Genomic DNA, 19,866 nt, shown 5'->3' on the forward strand with positions numbered 1-19,866 from the left:
TTTGAAAGCAATGCATTTGTTTACCCTAAATCACCAAGGACGACACACAATCCGCTTGAATCGGAGCTTTTGAATGCTGTACAACCAGTGGGCTAAGCGAAATTGGGCATGAGGATCTGACGCCTCCCGTTGGATACTGTAATTGAACGATGGGGCTGCGGAAGGGGAGGGTGGGCCAATCGGCCTTCTGAAATGGATCTTATATTGAAAATTTGCGTCTCAACCAATACAGGTCCCCCTTTGGATCGGTAATTGTACCTGAGTCTTGGCCGAGTTTTTTTGGCAGTGTACTGTAACCATGTAACCACTTGTTTTTTTCAAGGTCCTGTTTTGGGGCCCTTTTTGGCTCATTCGACCCTTTTTCTTTTCTTTTCTTTTTCATTTTTTAAATCTGATTTTTTGGGTTCCATACAATCCTGGTTCATTTGTTACTCATTTTCTTTCTTCGGGTTGGTATACGAAGCTATCTCGTATGTGCAACCTACCATTACTGCTCCTTACTAGGTTGAGTATAGGGAATACTCGTAGTAACGGGAAATGGGGTTTTTGAAGAAAACCAATTCCTGTTATGTGACTAAAGAGAAATATGCAGGTAGAAAAAGAAAAAAAAAATACATAATAATATTCTATCACGTTCTCTTCAACCTCGGGTTTTGGGGATTTAAAAATCATCGGATGCATTTTTGTTCATAATCTCCGTTGTGATTTCTCATGCATCAGCCTCTCGGCCTTGCTTGACTCCGTTCCGTCGCATCCGCCCGGCACAGTCGGGATGACCTCGTATTTAATACGGGCCACCAAGTACCCTTGTATAAGCAAGACAAGAATTGAGATCTTGTGAAGCAAGATTATCAGATAATGAAATAAAATAATAGAAAAAAAAAAACCTTCTATAGCTTTTTGAAAGAGTTTCTTAAATACAACATTAGAGATTGGAACCATAGAAGAAAAAACCAAAACCGGACAATTGGAATAGGGGCCAAGAGAACTAGTGACGCCATGGACTTGGTCTTTTTTTTTTCTTTTGGGGGATTTTTCAAAGCTGAGAACCGGGAAAAACAAGGTAATACAGATACCGCAAAATTACGGAAATCCTCCCAATTTCTTCCCCTTCTTAATCCTTACCTTATCCCCTCTCATTTCTTTTTCTTGTTTGTTCTCTGTATTCCTTTTCTCTTTTAGGGCTCGGCGCCTTACTTCAATCCGGTCCTCTCTTCCATGCCGGTCGGTCAACGCTGATTTCCCTCCCGAACGCTCTTGCGAATTCCTTCCGTCTCATCCCGCGGCATCCCTCGAACCCTTCTTACCCCCCTTCTACATTCGAGTGATTCCAGAGCCTCCATCAGGGGACTCCCGCCGCGAAGATGTCCACCTATCCATCATGGAAGGATCGCACACAAACTCAGTTCGGCAAACTTCAGATTCAAGTACCATGGCGTTCATTCAAGCTCTTGGTGCCACATCGCATGCGCCGGAAGATCCGCTCAAAGCTTCGGAGTCGCTTATCGCCAACCTCGTCCATCTCCACGTTGCAGACATCCTTTTCACCATTTGACACTCTGCGTTCACTCCAATCTCATCGATGGACGGTGTACGACTTCCAGTACCTCTTGCTACTGATCCTCGGCATCTTCTCCCTGACCGTCATGCAATCCCCGGGTCCGCTTGGAAAGACCGCCATCTCGAGCCTTCTCTTGTTCTCTCTCCTCATGCCCATCACACGCCAATTCTTCTTGCCCTTTCTGCCCGTTGCTGGGTGGCTTATCTTCTTCTACGCTTGCCAGTATGTTTCTCTTTCTCACCTCCGTTATTTTCGCCCCCACGTGACGTTATAATTGCGCGTCTCTGGTGATACACGATGTGAAAAACCGTCGAGGAGTTTCGCGTCAAATCACCGGACAAATAAGCTAACAAATCACTTCTTAGATTCGTTCCCAGCGACTGGCGACCCGCAATTTGGGTCCGAGTGCTACCGGCCATGGAAAACATCCTCTACGGTGCAAACATCAGCAACATCCTCTCAGCCCACCAAAACGTCGTGTTGGACATTTTGGCCTGGATTCCTTACGGACTCTGCCACTATGGTGCTCCTTTTGTCGTCTCTGGAATCTTGTTTACTTTCGGTCCCCCGGGTACAACTCCCCTTTTCGCCCGCACGCTCGGCTACATCAGCATGATGGCTGTCACCGTTCAGTTGGTGTTCCCATGCTCTCCTCCATGGTATGAAAATCTGTACGGTCTCGCTCCTGCAGATTACTCGATGCAAGGAAACCCTGCAGGTCTTGCTCGCATCGACAAGCTCCTCGGAATCGACCTTTACACCTCCGGATTCAAGCAGTCGCCCGTTGTGTTCGGTGCTTTCCCCTCACTGCACGCTGCCGACTCGACCCTCGCAGCTCTTTTCATGAGCCACACTTTCCCCCGCCTTAAGCCCCTCTGGGTCACATATACTCTTTGGATGTGGTGGGCTACCATGTACCTTTCTCACCACTATGCGGTTGATCTGGTCTGTGGTGGTCTGCTTGCCACTGTGGCCTTTTACTTCGCCAAGACTCGCTTCCTCCCCCGTGTCCAATCCGACAAGATGTTCCGCTGGGACTATGACTACGTGGAGATCGGTGACTCCTCGCGCGAATTTGGATACGATCTCGCTAGCCTTGACGGTGACTTCAACTTGGATAGCGATGAGTGGACCGTTGGATCCTCTTCCTCTGTTTCTTCTGGTTCCCTCAGCCCCATTGATGACCACTACACCTGGGAAAGCGAAACTCTCACCTCCAACCACGACCTTGAATCCGGTCGCTAATTCCGGCGGTATGCACATACCCTGTTCGACCTGTTGATTATTGCATCTCCTTTTCCAAACGGCGTTCTACTCTTTTCTTGATGATCATGTTGGGACCATTATCTGCATTGAACCATTTTTCGACACCTAAAGGTTTTTAATCCTATTGGAAACCTCCGGTTCACTCGCGGCACACCAAAATCCGCTTTGAGCTGAAGGTTATCTACCTTCTGGCTGTACATGCCTAGTCACTCCCGAGTGACAACCTCCGTCTATAATATTAATTCCGGTGGCGGACCTTACAAGGGCCCTTTTTTGCGTCTCCCGCAATCGCCACTGCTTGGAAACATTCGCTTGTACAGACTCAGACGTCTCATTGGGACGATCTGAACTTTCTACCCTTTTTTTTCTGACCCATGTCTTTCGCTATGACTTCTTGCACGGGCCACCTTTTACTTTGCTTCTCGGCCCGTGCACATGCACAAACATTTTTATCATTCGTGTCGATCGCTTATGACCGGCGTCTTGGGAAAACAACTTTTTTATGGAACAAAAAGTTTCGGCGCCACTTGCTTGCACTACACTCGCTGTGCATTAGAACATTGGATATTTTTTGGATGGTTTTTTTTTTGAGGACATGTTTTTTTTATTGCATCGGCACATAGAAAGAGAAGGGTTGCAACTTGGACCATCGAGTTGGTCTAACCTTCGTTTTGGTGCCTTCTCCGCTGGCAGGTGAAAACCCGGCGTCGGCATGAGGGATGATTCATACTGAAGAATCTTCCCTGGGAACATCAAGTGGTCACGGACTGGCAAGGACTTTCCTGCTGCGAATGGACTATCAACCCGGACTACTACGGCAGAGTGGGAGAGGTGAATGGGATTCGACGGAGCTCATCATCTCCCTCTCACTCTTGCCCGATCTCTTCGCTTCTGGCGTTCAATGAGGCACGATCAACCTGGATTGGCACAACATGCACACCAACACCCATCCTCCCGCCGACCTAACAACTAATAACTCTTGTGTTTTTCGGTGTGGTGCGCATGTTGAATCAGCCGGGCCTACTACCTACTCTGGGAACGATCGCGTTGGAATATCGTTAACCTTATTCTTAAACCCTCTTAGCTCATGAAGTTATGCAGAATTGTACATTACATTATTATCCCACATCGAACACCTGACCTTGTAAAGTAAAACCTTACACAAATACCTAAATACATAGCTCCAAACCTTCCCCATACCTACTACATACCAAATAACCTTGCTACCCAACCCTTGAACACTGGACGAATCCGATCAATCATCATGCAGCCCGTAATCGTACCCCTAACCTCCAAAGTCCTCAAGACCCCACTAAAAGACCACTGATTTGCCTCTTCTGCAGATCACCCACGACCCTAGCAAGTTTCCTACCCCCGCTTTTCAATCTTTGCAGATCATCCATCTGAGTGGCTCGCTTGTTTCCCCCATCAATCCCACGAGCTCAGGTAGAGTACATAGTAGATTCGCATGTGCACCTGCTTCCCTCCCCTCCAGAAACCAACTGAACAAGACGAAGAGGGTGAATGTCTCAAATCCGCATCCACATAAATGCGCGATACAAACTTGAAGAGATAAGTGTGTCTGCCCAGGGTGGCATGACATGCCCACCCACATCATGTGTGGTGCCAAGCGATTCGCCAAGCGCACCGCAGCATATGTAAATAGCACGATTCGATTCGATTCTGCAGCATTCACACAGGCGCACATATGTAGCAGTCGGGTCTAATGTGTAGAGTCTAGTAACTTACGGCTCGTCTGAGAATCTTCTCGTATTCGCAGATCGGGCTTGTGTACTTTACCTGTTGGGACGGTACCAGAAAGAACCGACATTCCACGGTTTGGTCCACAGTGCTCTGGGCCGACTTCCACTAGGTATGACCCTGTAAGCTCAAGGTAAGCAGGCTGGAGGTGTGGCGGTGCCTTGCCTTGCCTTGCCTTATCTTGTGTGTGTACTAGTAAGCTGTAAGTCCCCGCCATTCTAACTGGTAAATTGTAAGTTGTAAAATAAATTAATTACTTACGCGGGTCGGTTTCCGGGTTCTGGCGTGATATCACCCATAGGTCATCATTAGTTAGTGATTCGGAGCTTGTTCCAAGGTAATGGATCGGAGCGGAACTTATTTACTTTTTGCCATAGCTGCAAGCTACATAACCTTAGTATATTGATATCATCATCTACTAGTACAGATAGATAAAATTCATTCTCTCCGGTCAACTGATTCCTTCGTGAGCTGCTATCATTAGAGCTTATCTTTTTTGGTCCTCGTGCTTCCATCAGAGTAGATCAGTAGATCGCCGTGCCCCCTCCCTTCTTTGTTACTTGAGTAAATTGATAGCGTGATCATTTCGAATGTAGATATAAGTTTACAATACGAGAACTTTATCCAGCTTCCTTGCCGTTATCATGAATCATGAATCGTGGGTACACAGTGCCTGTCCACGGGTTTAGGTACGCCTTGTGGGGCTGGGGTCGGCGATAACCTGATGTTTGAGCTTAAAGCCGGTCGCCAGCTACTTGTACATGTACTCTCCTACAGATAAAATATCTACGTAGTAGTTACCAGTTGACAAGTATTTATTGATTCGGAGACTCATGTTCCTAGGTACTAAGATGCATCAATTATAACGCTTTTTTTTCAATTTTTGATTCCAAATCCAAATCCAAATCCACATGCAAATCATATGATGTGATGCATAACTAAGTTATGTACGTTTTTATTGCTGGCATGCCGTCTTCACAATTTACCTACATACTCACGCCATCTATTCCGTGCATTCAAGCTAGTACAGCACTAGTGCCGAGGGCTATAGTTGCAAGATGCCCAATTAGATATACCTAAAATTTAGCCTCGAATGCATGTGATGTCTTCAGGAGTGTCAAGCATATGTGAGCATTTTGGTAGTAACTAGTACTACTAGTAGTATGTATGACTAGTACGAACCCTGGAAAGGACATCTGGAAGAAATTAGTACTTGGAAATATAGTTAAAATCAGGCTCCATGTTCGCATTACAAGTCTATTTATCGTCAAAGATCTGTACACGTTCCGCATACTCGCGGATGTTAGACACAAAGGTCTCCTCAATATCATCTCCTTTGCCACCGGCTACACGGAGGATAAGGTCATTCAATGAGGCCCGACCAAGAATATCAACGTGATCACCTATTTTTGGTCAGTTCAGAAGTGGAAATCATCAGCAGGTAGATCTGTGAAAACATACCCGTATTAGGTCCTCCGCGAGGTGAAAAGCGGTCCGGCTCGTGTGGCATCTCAAAGACCTTAATCTTTGAACCAGCTGGGTTATACCGTTTCATGCGCCAGCCCTTGGCACACATATAGCCCGTGCTAAGTAAGTTCACTGTGCCATCACCCTCACCCATGTTGACACCATGGTCAACCTTTTCATCTATGGTGACGGTGGTATCAATGCTGACATTGAGGTTGACGAGCGGGTCGGGCTCCTCCTGGTACCAGTAGCTGCGCTCGGTGGGCTTGCCCACGCCGTAGAAGCAGTATATCTTCATGTCTGGAGCATAGGGCAAACGAGTTTCAAGCGGGTTAAGCCATGTGCGCGGGTCTTTCTCATTGGCCTCGACTTCGGCTGCGGTGTGTGCGACACCGTGCGAGTAGCTCCCTAGAACCTGCTTACGGTACCAGTCTTCGCTTTGATCCAGTAGATAATCCAAACTCTCGGGCGCAGTAAGGTTGCGCTTCGTCCAAGATGAGTTGGTCTCGCGGAAGTTCAGCAAGTTGCCAAAACTCGTTGCCTGGCCCGGTTGGTCATCCGGTGCCCAGGTCGCGTTGCCCCATACGGCTTCGCCGCCCTTGGGCAACATGCTGGAAATACCTGGCATAGCGCGGAAGATTTCAGCTCGCTCTTCTTTGGACAGGAATTTTTCAAGTCCATATACGGCAAAGGCATTTAGTTGCGCCGTGTCGCGCATTTCTCCCGAAAGCACGGCTGTCAAGCCTTTGACGGCGCCAAGCATACACCCACTGATGTTAATCCAGGAATCGATGTGCTTGTTGACCCAGTCCTTACCGCCCTTCCCATGATCTTCGCTTTCCACCCACTTAAAGAAGTATAATACGACCTGTGATCCCATACTGTGCGAAGTCAAAGTGATCTTCTCGCCTTGCACCAGCACTGCAGTTTCAATGTAGGACTTGAGTCGGCTGAAGTACTTATCGCGAACCTCCAGGTTCGGGTATGAAAGTCGCCAATCATATGCAGCTGTGAAAGCATTTGTTGGATCATATCCAATTGTCGCCAGGTTTTCCAGGATCTTATTCCAGATCCAGTATCCCGTGATAAAGAAATCGGTCGCATCGAAACCCTGTGCCGCACGTAGCTTGATACCGGGTGGATCCAAGCCAGTTTCACGATCAAGCATTACGTGATTCTTCCATTCTGCCTTGTCCATAACCAGTGCCCGCATCATGCTCCAGCTGCCCCACAATCTCCGGCGGAAGTATTGGCGTGAGGAATCTCCAGTTCCCCAACTCTCGAGGCCTGTAGAGATAACTCCCGGGATCATGACGACGGGGTGTTTGGCTTCGATGCCTTGGGATCGGAGGTGCAGGCCGATCGCGAACGAATCGTAATTGACAGCATCGCGTTCGTGTTGCTATATTTCCATCGACAGGTTAGCGGGTTTGGCCGGACGATAAATAGCAAGTCACTGAGAATGGGGGCTCCAATATACCGTAAACTCTCTCGCGTCACGCATGATCCCCTGTGGAATGACATCGATCAAAGAATCGAGGTTCAAATCTAATAGCGACTCCAAGCTAATAACCTCTTGCTGGTTCGCGAAGAACACTGCGATGAAGATGCCGAACAGGCCGCCTAGCATGAAGATAAAACCATTTCGACGTTTGCTTCGACGTTGTGGATGAACGACCAGCTGCTTGACTTTGGCACCGTCAAACTCCGCGCGAAGGCGTTCCTCCTCTGTTTGTGGCTGGGAGTCCCGTTTCTTGCCGTCGGACGAGGCGTCGTCTTTGCCCGTGCGGCGGCGCAACATAGCGACCGCTCAGAAAGAAACAGGGCAAGGGCCAAACCAAACCCAATTGAATCCGAAGAAAAGAGCTCAACCAGAAGATAGACACCAAGACAAGCAAATGGAGAAGCTCGGGGAGATCAAGGAAAACAAGAAAATCAAAAGTTAAAACGCGATGTATCGTTAACGGAACGATCGGCGTCACATGGTAATCACAGTGCATTGTGCTTTCCGCCTTGTGATTGTTGGGCGCTGGCTATCTCTCGCTATCATTTCCCCACCTCCCCCTCCAGCTTCAGCTCCCCTCCAATCAACCAGGGCACGCCTCAACCTTCGATGACTACGCCGGAATGAGCCAAGATGCCCCCTCTGCCCTGCGCTATGTGCAGTATGACAAGACTCGCGAAAACGAGTATGTCGCTGCAATGCGCCAACTGATCTCCAAGGATCTCTCCGAACCCTACAGCATCTACGTTTACCGATATTTCCTATACCAATGGGGCCACCTCTGCTTTTTAGCGATGGATGACAAAAATGAGATGGTAGGAGTCGTCGTCTCAAAATTAGAGCCGCATCGCAGCGGTCCTCTGCGAGGGTACATCGCCATGCTGGCCGTGCGCGAGGAATACCGGGGTAGGGGCATTGCGACAAAGCTGGTGCGCATGGCCATTGATGCCATGATTGAGCAGCATGCGGATGAAGTATGTTTCTATGTCGCTTTGTAACAATTATACTGCAACGTTCTTTACTGATCCCCGTCCCTCACATAATAGATCGTCCTCGAGACCGAAATGACAAATACGGCGGCGATGAAATTATACGAACGGCTTGGATTCCTTCGCAGCAAGCGACTCCATCGATATTATTTAAATGGAAACTCTGCATATCGGCTAGTCTTATATCTCAAAGAAGGTGTTGGCTCGATTCGACCCGCCTATGAGTCCTATGTGCCGCCTCAAGTGACGACACAACCTCCGATGACACAGCCACCCGCTGCTGTGACTGGCCTTGCAGGGAACGGAATGCCTTGGTGAGATGGCTCATTTATCGAATACCCACAGCTTGTCCTTTGGGGGTGTCAGACATATGGCCATGATGATGCGAAACGACCGGAAAAGATAGATTTGCATTCTTACATGGAACAGGCGTCTGGATTTATTATCAGGGTTTTCACTTGATATCACTTGAAATAGAAGTAGGGCCAATACCAAGGTCTACTGAAATTTGCCTTATACGGGTTGTGCTTATGTTTTCAAATAGCACTGTTCATCTCTAAACATTTGAAAAGAGCTATACCTAATTATGGTCTAGTCTTTATCGAAGCTTTTATTCGATCTATGGATCAGTATCTAAATAGGTAAAGTGACATTTCTAGGTAAATCTGCTAGGTTCTCCATATAGCCAAGTATGTCCACGGGCATGGCCGACACTTAATTCAGAGCGGCACCTGGGCTCCTCGACATTCGAGTCTTCTGAGTAAAAATTCCCATTCCTTCACCCATCACCTGAATCACATTTGTACGATAAAACTAAAACCATGAATCTCCCAAATATTAACAAGCTCAACGAAGTGCGCAAGCACGTATTTGCAGCCGCCCTCGATAGAAATGAAGGCATTATCAAACCTGGACAGCTGTTCAGAACGGCCGACAGAGCTCTGTGGGCTTCCGCTCGTCTTCTCAATGATAGGTTTATACCCGCGCGAAATCTGAAATTCGAGAGTGTCGATACACTATTCACTGAACAAGGCAACAAGCGAGGGCATCGCTTTTTATTTGAGGAAAGAAAGGACTGGACGAGGTCTCGTCTGGAGATCATTCTTACTCGGAAATTCCGTAAGTCTTTTTTGCCCAATATAGAAGACCCTATAAACCTGATCTAGATTTACCGACCAAATTTCACTCACAGTATGTGTACAGATGCAATACTAAATTTCATCGACCTCCATGTCCCCAACAACATAACAATCCGAAGAACCAGGCTCGATGTTCTTCTCAACCATGTATTTGACATAGTCGAGGAAGATTTCGGATCATCTCTTGCTCTCCACAGTGACCTTGAATTTGCGTGCGAAGGCTGGCGATTAGCTGGGAAGCAATATACCTTCTACGGTGTTCCTGATTACAGTGTATGGTATGGCCCAGTCGAGAAATTTGCGACGAATTTCATCATCGTACAAACTGAGACACCAGGGTATTTTGATGAAGCAACTGTACATGCATATATGGGTAAGTACCCAACGCCTCTACCTGTGTAACGCTATCAATCCTAACTCTGTATACAAAGGCATGATCCACATGGCGCGTAAGCACCGTGGCGGAAAGAACCGTACAGTTTACGGGCTTGCTACCGATTCGAATGAATTTTGGTTCTACCAGATCGATAATGATACTCGGGTGAGCTTCTCCCCGTTATGAATATGCACATGTTTGATAAACATACTGATTACAATTTTTCTAGTGGAGCCACACTTTGATGACGCCAGAGAACGGATACTTCTACGAAGATATTGCCGGCCTAATCGCTTCCATCCTTCATCAAGCTTATTTATTAGCACAGCAGAGCGGACCCGCCGCAAATCCCAATGAGCTCCCAGCGTCCAGATTGGAAATAAGGCAGTTGCCCCACCAAGACACGCATGAAATTGGCTATGAACGTCTGAAGGAGTTATCTCCAGAGGGGCTTGACACTTGGATCACTTAAACAACCTTGATCTATATCGACGATAGCATGTGGCTGACGCGTTGGAACATCAAATCGAATAGAGTTTCTCGCCCAACGCTCTTGCCTACCATATTTCTTGCTATCTGAGCCTGCACCACCGCCTGTGCACCTTCTACTTGTTACATCAACGAAGAAGTGGGTTGATTGTCAAATTAATATATTTTAACAAGTTTACGCGCCGCCCCCTACGTCATACCGATCCAACGGTTGATATACAGATCTATGTCCTCAGATCATAAAAAAAAAAAGAAAAAAAGAAAACCCAACGTCAAACCCCATTCCAAAACTTCCTCACCTTGAACAAGTCTTGGAACCTCTCACCGGAAATTCCCATCCGTCCTCCAAATCCAAGCATCCCACCATGTCAGGTCTCGATCCGGTCACCAGCGGCCTCGGCCGCATCCCAATAAACAAAACAACAGAAACAGCAACAAAACCAACAAAAAGCATCCCCAAACTAGACCGACCCGTGAAACAGATCCAAAAACAAACCAAAGACATCACCGACCCTATAATTCCCGGCGAGTTCCCCCGCGATGAAGGAGCTCCCCGCACCCAACACGAGCCCACCCCGCCCTCAACCTTCGCAGGCCTCTGGAACGATATTACCGGGTGGTTCTCGAACATTGTACCTTCGTCTATGGACCGATTCGAGGGCTTCATGAAATGGCTCGTGATGTACCTCCTCCCACCAAAGAAACAAACAGAGGTGTACGAGGCTGCGATGAAGAGGCCCATCGCATCGACGTTTATCGTGTGTCAGCTGATTTGCTGCGGAGTACCGCTGTTGGTATTCTTAGCCGGGGTATTTGTTTTTGCAGCTGTGGCACTGGTGCTGTGGGCTGTCTTGTCATTATTGATTCTGGGACCGGTGTTGCTGGTTGCTAGTATGATGGGTGTGTCTCTTTGGGGATGGGGCTGGGTGTTGTATGGAATACTTGGGTGGGTTGATCAGCGGTTTTTGGGAGGCATGATTGGGAGATTTTGGATGCCTAGATTACGGGCGCAGGAGGAGGGGGTAGAGGGGGAGGAGGGGAAGGGAGAAGGAGAAGGAGGAGGAGAGGGGAAGGGGGATGAGGAGAAGAAGGATGTTTGAGGAGGACACATTAGCTGGAGGATTTTGGGCATGCTCGGGTGGAATAATGTTGGCTTGATTTTGATGTGAGTTTGGTGAAGATTACGGAGCTGTTACAATTGAAGGTTCGAGGTTTCGCTTCTTCTATAACAATTTGATATATGTACATTTGCAGGCCATTTGCCTCTCGGTTCAGATACGGGTCCAGAACATACTAGTAGTTCAACAGTAAATTCTCGTTTCGAGTCAGATGGAGAACATTTTGTTTCGTCGTGGATTCATATTATTTGTCAGTATCGGATTCTCGCTGAATGGGATGTCTCCCTTTGAAGCTCGTTATTGACCATAGGATAAAACCTACACTGTGTACCAGTGCGCTGTGATCCGGTATCACTACATAGGCTCCCTAGTTATCGCTGGCTTTAGTTAGGAGGTCTCCTTGGGTAGAGTCCAGGCCTCTCGTAAGATGCGGATTCGTTCGTTGACTGCCAATTCCAATGTTGATGTCTACTACCTATTAGTACTACTAAGTGCCTAGGGCCATTCTTACGTGTAACCCATATAGACAGGGATTGATAGTGTTATCAGATCGACTGGAGTACGTACTAAGCAGTATCCACCAGAACAGGGGACAGGTGTGGTCTTGAGACACCCGTGACTTGAAGGCTATCCATACCAAGCAACTGAGGTCATTTGTCGACACTACCCTGTACAACGCTTATCAAAACTGGAACCGGGTCTTAAATTTAAGACCTTTTAATGCCAGGTACTACAACCGGGCCGTCCCCGGCACGGGATGCATATCAGTGGCTTGGCAGGTTTCAAGTATCAAAGAAAATGATAACCCCTGTGATATCGAGTCTGGAATTCCCAGACGATAGCAATTGGAGTAATCAGGATGGCATTCCATCCACGTCAATGTTGCTAATAAGCACAGGCTACCTAAAAAGGAAAGAGAAGAAAAGAAAAGAAAAGAAAAGAGAGAAAAATAAAAATCCAAGAAAAAAAGCAAAAGGCAACCGCCCCCTCAGAAAGAAACAACCACGAATGTGCAATACTCACTAGCGTGGGACCTGCGGATGCAAAGGCATTGCTCAGGTACATACTCACATTACGTGTTGACGCAACTAGCCGAACCCGTCTCGAGCCTCGCAACTTAGCGCCAAACTTACGTACATGGATGATGGGACCTGGGGTAAACAAAATGCCTCAAGCGCGCTCAGATTGCGCCGAGAGCCCGAGCTCCATGCCAAATAGCAAAGCGAAGATATTCAATGGCATCGCAGCACAGACGACAAATGCAGTCAGCCGACCTCGCCGTCCGATCCGATCCGCATGGACCATTCCCCACGTCAGGGAAGAATGCAAGGTTCAATGGACGAATCCACGCCAGGATTTGATTCAAATGTTTGCATTTGATTTGTTCCCTGGCGAGGGCGGGCACGCCCCGAGCAGGCTTGAGTATGGCACTAGCACTAGTCTACTGCAGTCTGGATACATTCGGTAAAGTGCAAGTGCAAGTGCGAGTCGAACATGGGCAGGTACAGATGCTAGAGAGGATCGGGATTCGGGGGTGGTGCGTGCCCCGCTCACGAGCTCCAGGATGGAGCGGCCCGTTGATTCACCCAAACTGTTATTGAGCAGCTTGAAATATGCTAGCATGGTGCATGCATTGCCGATCGCAAGCCCCAATCTTTGAGGGCTGGTACGTATGTAGGTATCTTGCACGGCAGCACGGGACCCCCGGCAGTGTCAAGGGGGGTACATACGGGTGAGCTGTGACGGATCTGCGACGGGCGTTGGCGCGTTTCATGATTTCAATTGATGATTTCATGGACGGGATGGGATCCATGTGGCCCGTGTAAGTAGTTGATGGGGCTTAGATGGAGACTAACATTGAATATGTACGGAGTAGGATGGATCCGCACTCCGTAGGGAAACAAGAGGGGAAAAAAAGGAAAAAGATAAAAAGTACTACATTCTGCAGAGAATGAGTGTTTGAGAATTTTGAGAACTTATTCTGGGGGATTTTAATATATGCATTCCCTGCACGACAAAGTATGTGCATGAAAGTGTCTCAGACAATAGTTAACGTCGAACGGGTTGTAGGACAAGTACAACGGTGTTTTTTTTTTGCCCTCCTAGAGTTCATGCTGGGAAGAGGGGAACTTTCCCTCGAGTCTCCATCCGAGTCCCACCGGATCCACTTTCGTGCGCATTTACCCCTGAACAGCCCCAAAAAAAGCACTGACCAAGAATGCAGGTCAAAGGTGGTGTGTGCAAGGGTAGAATCGGGTAAAGCTGGAGGGGGAAGAAAGCAAAGAAAGCACAGAAAGAGAAAAAAAGAGAAAGAAAATAAAGGAGAAAAAGCAAATATAACTTGTGTTCGGTGCAACCCCCGCATACATACAAGAGAACGCGACAGCTTCCAAGGTTTTCGGATCCGGTATAGTCGAGTGAAGCATGGGACACCAAAGGATCCTAGGGCTTCTATCTGAACCATTTGAAGTCAGGGACCTTGGAAATGTTCCAAAATTAGTGTTCCAGGATCATGTAGATTGAAGTTGAGATTCAAATGATTGTTCTTATTCAAATGTTCGCATGTACCGAGTAGTATGCCATGCATGTTAGCCAGGAAAAGATATCGCACGATATCGGATGAAGAAACCGGGAGTGTCAATCCGGCTGAGAGATCCGCTCCTTGCGTGTGATCCGATAATGTCGAACGATTACTGCACCTGCAGTAGTCAAGTGCCTTGTATGGCTTACAAACAGTGGAGATGATAAGCGAGGAAAGCAGGACTTGTACGGAGGTACGTCCAAGGTTCACCTTGAACCCTCCAAGATAACCAGAACTAGTACTAAGTCTTTATAATCAAAAATAGTTCAAATTCTGCACGACCCTGATATAGAGAATAAAAGCAAAACAGCAACTCAACCTGAAACCCTAAGTACTGCGTCCACATGGAGGTCTCGTGGACAAGGTGTCAAATTGACGGTTCGACAATCCCCACTTGAGTCCATGCGTCCCGGGCTAAGGATGCAGGTACCTGAGTACGGAGTACAAGGACAAAAAAAGTCAGAAAAAGGGAAAAAAAAAAAGACAAAAAAAAAAGATAAAATTATTTAGATTTAGATTATTGCATCAGATCCAGTGGCACCGTTGCTTGACGTCAGTAATCGGGCGAATGGGAGGGAATATGACAAGGGTTGGGACGATCATAAGGAGAAACCTTGGAAATCATGGTGGCAATAGAATTCACTCTGCAATTCTGGTAGAGATAACTAAGGAGTAGGGAAAAAAAGGGGGAGGTTTCGTGGCGAATTGTATGGGCCAGGGGTAATTACTATAGAACTCAATGAATTTGGGTTAAAATCTCCAGAAAAATAGATAAAGATTAAAAAGACAAAACAACATTCAAGGGCATTATAGCTATGCAGAAATAGGAAAATGGAAAAGAAAAAAAGAAAAAGAAAAAGAAGTAAAAATCCCCAAGATATGGGAAATGGTTTCCCCTTGCATACAGTCCACTTAGAACTTGGACATTTTGAAGAACAGGTAAAACATACTACTGGGCAAAATAGTACAAAGGTAATTAAATTGATTTATCATATAATCGGCATTAACATAAACCCAAATTGTAGAAATATAGAAATATAGAAATACTACAGGAAATAGAAATTACTAGGAAAATGGAAAAGGGAAATCATGATGGTCCCATAGCTCCACTGTAAATCCACCTTGTCCTTGACCTTTTCCCCAGAACCGCCCTAACAGCAAACTAACGAAATAATAATCTCCCCCTCCGATCAATTCTAATCTCCCTTTTCACCCCTCCGGATTCCCTTCTCACTTCTTCAACCTTCAATCTTTTTGCGCGCCTCGCATTGTTCGTGATTCGTCTTTATTTCCACCGCTTTTTCCCGCTTTCCTTTCCGTGGTCGCGACTCAAACCCTCTTTGCCGACCCAATCCCCCCTTGTCGTGGAAAAGAAAAAAAAAGACTGAGAGAGAGACAACACTCCAGCTCGGCGATTGTGAGGTATGCGAACTAGTCCACTGGGCGCCTGACCTGTACACTTTTGTGTCCCTATCGTCAGAAAGAATTTTAAATCAAAGAAAAAAAAAATCACGACAAAAAAAAAAGAAAACAATTCAACCTTTGGAATCTCAGCCCAAACCCCTCTGACCCTTTTCACCTTATCTTCTAGTTTCGCGCCGAATCACCTTGACAACATCGGTTGTCGGAAGTGCACTTGAACTTTCAAAGACCCTCCCACACTCCCTATCAATCACACAATGTCAGTTGCGACGATGTTACAGCCTGCATCGCGAATGTCCCGGGCGTCCTCGTCCTCCTCATCCTCGTTTCAACCCGTCGCACGACAGAACACCATGTCGTCCCACGATACTCGGTCGCTCCGCCAATCCAAGCGGATGTCAGTCACCGCATTATACTTGTCCATGTCCGCCAAAGACAGGGACTTGGAAATTTCAGATGACCTGGCAAAAGGTACGTGGATTCCCCCCTTATACACCCTTGGTCCGCGCTGACTCCCCGCATAGCTCAGAAACACTTGCGAGAACTCAAGTCCAAGATCTCGTCCCAATCCAAGAAGAACTTCGTTTTAGAAAAGGATGTACGATACCTGGACTCCCGGATTGCCTTGTTAATTCAGAACCGAATGGCCCTTGAGGAGGTAAGATTGAGATCCCAAATCCACACGGCACATGAGGATATAACCCAACTTACACCTTCCAACCCCTTAGCAAAATGAAGTCGCAAGCCACCTCGACGATACCGCCGACCCCCAGGAAGGATTCTTTCCCAATGACGAGCGAACCCAGAAATACGGAAACCTTTTGTTCCTGTTGCAGTCCGAACCCCGCCACATCGCCCACTTATGTCGACTTGTCTCCATGGCCGAGATTGATTCCCTTTTGCAGACTGTCATGTTCACAATTTACGGAAACCAGTATGAGAGTCGTGAAGAGCACCTTTTGCTCACCATGTTTCAATCCGTCCTCACCTACCAATTCGATAACACTCCCGAATACTCCTCTCTCCTGCGCCAAAACACCCCTGTCTCTCGGATGATGACCACCTACACACGCCGTGGTCCTGGTCAGAGTTACCTTAAGCAGGTTCTTGCTGACAGAATCAACTCCTTAATCGAATTGTGTGATGTCGATTTGGAGATCAACCCCCTGAAGGTTTACGAGTGCATGGTGAAACAGATCGAAGAGGAGACCGGTACCCTGCCAGACTACCTCGCTCGCTCTGTCACTGCTGAGGATGCTGCCGCGAATCAACAGGTGCAAGCCATCATTGCCCCCCGCCTGAAGATGTTAGCCGATATCGCCAATGGCTTCCTGACCACCATCATTGACGCGGTGGACGAGACTCCGTACGGAATTCGATGGATCTGCAAACAGATTCGAAGTTTGTCGCGCCGCAAGTACCCTGATGCGCAAGACCAGACCATCTGTACCTTGATCGGTGGTTTCTTCTTCTTGCGCTTCATCAATCCCGCCATCGTGACCCCTCGCTCCTACATGCTGATCGACGCCACTCCCACCGACAAGCCTCGACGGACTTTGACCCTTATCGCGAAGATGTTGCAGAACTTGGCCAACAAACCCTCATATGCCAAGGAACCCTACATGGCAAACCTGCAGCCTTTTATTGAGAGAAACAAGGAGCGGGTGAACAAGTTCTTGCTTGATTTGTGTGAGGTTCAAGATTTCTACGAGAGTCTTGAAATGGACAACTACGTTGCTCTCTCTAAGCGTGATCTCGAGCTTCAAATTACGCTGAATGAAATGTATGCCACTCATGCTCTTTTGGAGAAGCACACCTCGGCCCTGGCCCAGGATCACAACTCGCATCTTGCTCTCCTGCTTCAGGAACTAGGAGCCGCACCCCCACAGGTTCCTCGCAAAGAGAACCGAACCATTACAGTGCCCTTGTTCAGTCGGTGGGAAACTGCCTTGGATGATCTGACAGCCGCCTTGGACATTACTCAGGAGGAGGTGTTCTTCATGGAGGCCAAGGCTACTTTTGTTCAAATTCTCCGATCATTGCCTCCCAATTCTTCGGTCGCGCGTCGGCCACTGCGGCTAGACCGCATTGCCGAAGCCGCCGCCACACTTAAGAATGATGCGGTTATGGTACGCAAGGGTATCCGCACCATGGAACTGCTGAGTCAGCTCCAAGACATGGGTGTGATCGACCGTTCCGATGAATTCAGCCTTCTCCGAGATGAAGTGGAGCAGGAATTGGTGCACCTTGGTTCGTTGAAGGAGAAGGTGCTTGATGAAACGCGGAAACTCGAAGAGGTTTTTGCCACGATCCGCGATCACAACGCGTATCTCGTGGGTCAATTGGAGACTTACAAGTCTTATCTCCACAATGTGCGCAGCCAATCCGAGGGCAAGCAGCGCAAGAAGGAAAAGCACCAGGAACTTGGTCCCTACAAGTTTACCCACCAGCAATTGGAGAAGGAGGGTGTTATCCGTCGCAGCAACGTGCCGGAGAACCGTCGGGCGAACATTTACTTCATGTTCAAGAGCCCGCTTCCTGGTACCTTTGTCATCAGCCTACACTACAAGGGCCGTGCCCGTGGGCTACTGGAGCTTGACCTCAAGCTTGATGATCTGTTGGAGATGCAAAAGGACAGCCTGGAAGATCTTGATCTGGAGTACGTCCAGTTCAATGTCAGCAAGGTTCTGACCCTCTTGAACAAGCGATTTGCACGAAAGAAGGGATGGTAATGGAGATGCACCCAAGACTGCTTTCCCGCTTCTTCTTCTACTTTTTTTATGATTGATATGAGACTTGAGAGTTTAGGGCTTACACTGTGCCCTGTTACTCTCTTCCAACCTGAGATGCATCGGTTGGCGGTGAGTCTCGCCACCTAATCTTTTTTGATGATATGATGGACCCGGATCTATATCCGATTTAAACATGAACTGTCCGTCCTCGACCGTCGATGAACGGAATGAAATACTCCCTCTGCTACGATTCTGACGCTCTCGTGCTCTTTCCCAGTTGAGCCCATGCGTCTAGTGTGAATGTTGTTGATACACGGACATATCTGACGGAGGATGATCAACGCTTGTCCCGCTGGTTCGGGATTAGCAGTCTGATCTTCTTGGAAAGACTTCTTTGAACCATCTCCTTTGTATTGTGATTTTTTCCGTCTGCAAGTTATACCCAGCGCGCCTCCTTTTTTGTTGTTGTCTACTTTGATGATTGTTTCAGGCTCTTCTACATGGCCTGTCGTCTCAAATTCCTGGCATCTTGTTTTTGTTTGTTTCACCCCTCACCGCACTAGCTCTCGAGCTCTTTGCGCTGTGTATACTAATATCTTCATCGTTATGTGTGGTTGTCTGGATTTAATACCCGTATGTCTACTTTTTATGATCATTTCTCTCTGTACAGCTAGAAGTTACTAAATGGATTTTTTGAGATTTACATGAGCATGGGTAGTACTAAGTATCTAGTACTGTATATACTACTAGTATGTGCTACAAGTAGGTATACTTTGACAGACGCTCAGATACCCCCTTAGTCAAATTGAGCGTCATTTTCTCCTTTTACAAGGGTAAAGTTTTCAAGTTTCGAGCATATGCATCAACCTAGACCGCCTCGCCCCTCTTTGCCCCTCATTCAGGTTGGGCTTTGCGCTTTTAAGACCCTTGGCCTATTGAACTTATTGAACTTAAATGCCATTTGATCAAGGCCGCATATAGGGTTGGGCTGTTTGCGGATAACTTGCTTTCTTCCATATCCGACTTACACAGTTGTGACGTGATAAAGGAGATAATTAGTATTGTTGCCTCGATCATTATACATTGTTTTCATTCCATGTAGCCTTATCCAATAATATGCCATATCTAGAAAAAATTAAAGGAGTGCACATTTACACCGATAACTTGCCCCCTGATTTTCCACCCCATTGACTTGAGAAGAACCCCATTCCTGCTTTTCAAGATTTGAAGCGCTCAGTGATCATTGATCTTTTCCGGGTGAAAATTTAGCTCTACAGGCTTAAGGGGGAAAACAAGAGGGAAAAAAACCGTCGTATTCGGGTTGTTCAAAGTTGTTTACTGCGAACCAAAGTGGCCGATCCCCCATTTTATCTTGTGGCCAACTTACGCCTCCCCTCCTCCGCCTTTCCCTCCTACAACCAACTTCCTCTCCCAACTTTTTTTTTTACACTCGCCCCTCCC

At 47.3% G+C, this 19,866-nt stretch overlaps 7 protein-coding genes across 7 annotated transcripts; 6 read left to right on the forward strand and 1 right to left on the reverse strand.

Annotated features, from left to right (window-relative positions):
- Positions 1-1,364: 1,364 nt before the first annotated feature.
- Positions 1,365-2,806, forward strand: N7466_009030 (phosphatase PAP2 family protein; the record flags this gene model as incomplete). Its single annotated transcript, XM_057168419.1, has 2 exons — positions 1,365-1,783; positions 1,927-2,806. 2 exons carry the CDS (start codon positions 1,365-1,367, stop codon positions 2,804-2,806), a joined length of 1,299 nt encoding a protein of 432 aa, XP_057019050.1.
- Positions 2,807-5,845: 3,039 nt separating this feature from the next.
- N7466_009031 (phospholipid:diacylglycerol acyltransferase) lies at positions 5,846-7,856 on the reverse strand (the record flags this gene model as incomplete). The annotated part of the gene is made up of 3 exons (XM_057168420.1): positions 5,846-5,991; positions 6,050-7,457; positions 7,536-7,856. 3 exons carry the CDS (start codon positions 7,854-7,856, stop codon positions 5,846-5,848), a joined length of 1,875 nt encoding a protein of 624 aa, XP_057019051.1.
- Positions 7,857-8,182: 326 nt separating this feature from the next.
- On the forward strand, positions 8,183-8,866 carry N7466_009032 (peptide alpha-N-acetyltransferase MAK3; the record flags this gene model as incomplete). Its single annotated transcript, XM_057168421.1, has 2 exons — positions 8,183-8,533; positions 8,606-8,866. 2 exons carry the CDS (start codon positions 8,183-8,185, stop codon positions 8,864-8,866), a joined length of 612 nt encoding a protein of 203 aa, XP_057019052.1.
- Positions 8,867-9,369: 503 nt separating this feature from the next.
- On the forward strand, positions 9,370-10,535 carry N7466_009033 (uncharacterized protein; the record flags this gene model as incomplete). The annotated part of the gene is made up of 5 exons (XM_057168422.1): positions 9,370-9,667; positions 9,715-9,739; positions 9,813-10,060; positions 10,119-10,228; positions 10,293-10,535. The coding sequence occupies 5 exons, from the start codon at positions 9,370-9,372 to the stop codon at positions 10,533-10,535; spliced, it is 924 nt and encodes a 307-aa protein (XP_057019053.1).
- Positions 10,536-10,917: 382 nt separating this feature from the next.
- Positions 10,918-11,652, forward strand: N7466_009034 (seipin co-factor family protein; the record flags this gene model as incomplete). The annotated part of the gene is made up of 1 exon (XM_057168423.1): positions 10,918-11,652. The coding sequence occupies one exon, from the start codon at positions 10,918-10,920 to the stop codon at positions 11,650-11,652; it is 735 nt and encodes a 244-aa protein (XP_057019054.1).
- Positions 11,653-12,835: 1,183 nt separating this feature from the next.
- N7466_009035 (uncharacterized protein) lies at positions 12,836-13,138 on the forward strand (the record flags this gene model as incomplete). The annotated part of the gene is made up of 1 exon (XM_057168424.1): positions 12,836-13,138. One exon carries the CDS (start codon positions 12,836-12,838, stop codon positions 13,136-13,138), a length of 303 nt encoding a protein of 100 aa, XP_057019055.1.
- Positions 13,139-15,930: 2,792 nt separating this feature from the next.
- N7466_009036 (Ras GTPase activating protein IRA2) lies at positions 15,931-18,405 on the forward strand (the record flags this gene model as incomplete). The annotated part of the gene is made up of 3 exons (XM_057168425.1): positions 15,931-16,144; positions 16,198-16,331; positions 16,402-18,405. The coding sequence occupies 3 exons, from the start codon at positions 15,931-15,933 to the stop codon at positions 18,403-18,405; spliced, it is 2,352 nt and encodes a 783-aa protein (XP_057019056.1).
- Between the last annotated feature and the right edge of the window lie 1,461 nt (positions 18,406-19,866).

Source organism: Penicillium verhagenii, assembly GCF_028828195.1.
Source record: "Penicillium verhagenii strain IBT 33310 chromosome Unknown utg000008l_segment0_segment0, whole genome shotgun sequence".
In the NCBI taxonomy this organism is placed as follows: Eukaryota; Fungi; Ascomycota; class Eurotiomycetes; order Eurotiales; family Aspergillaceae; genus Penicillium; species Penicillium verhagenii.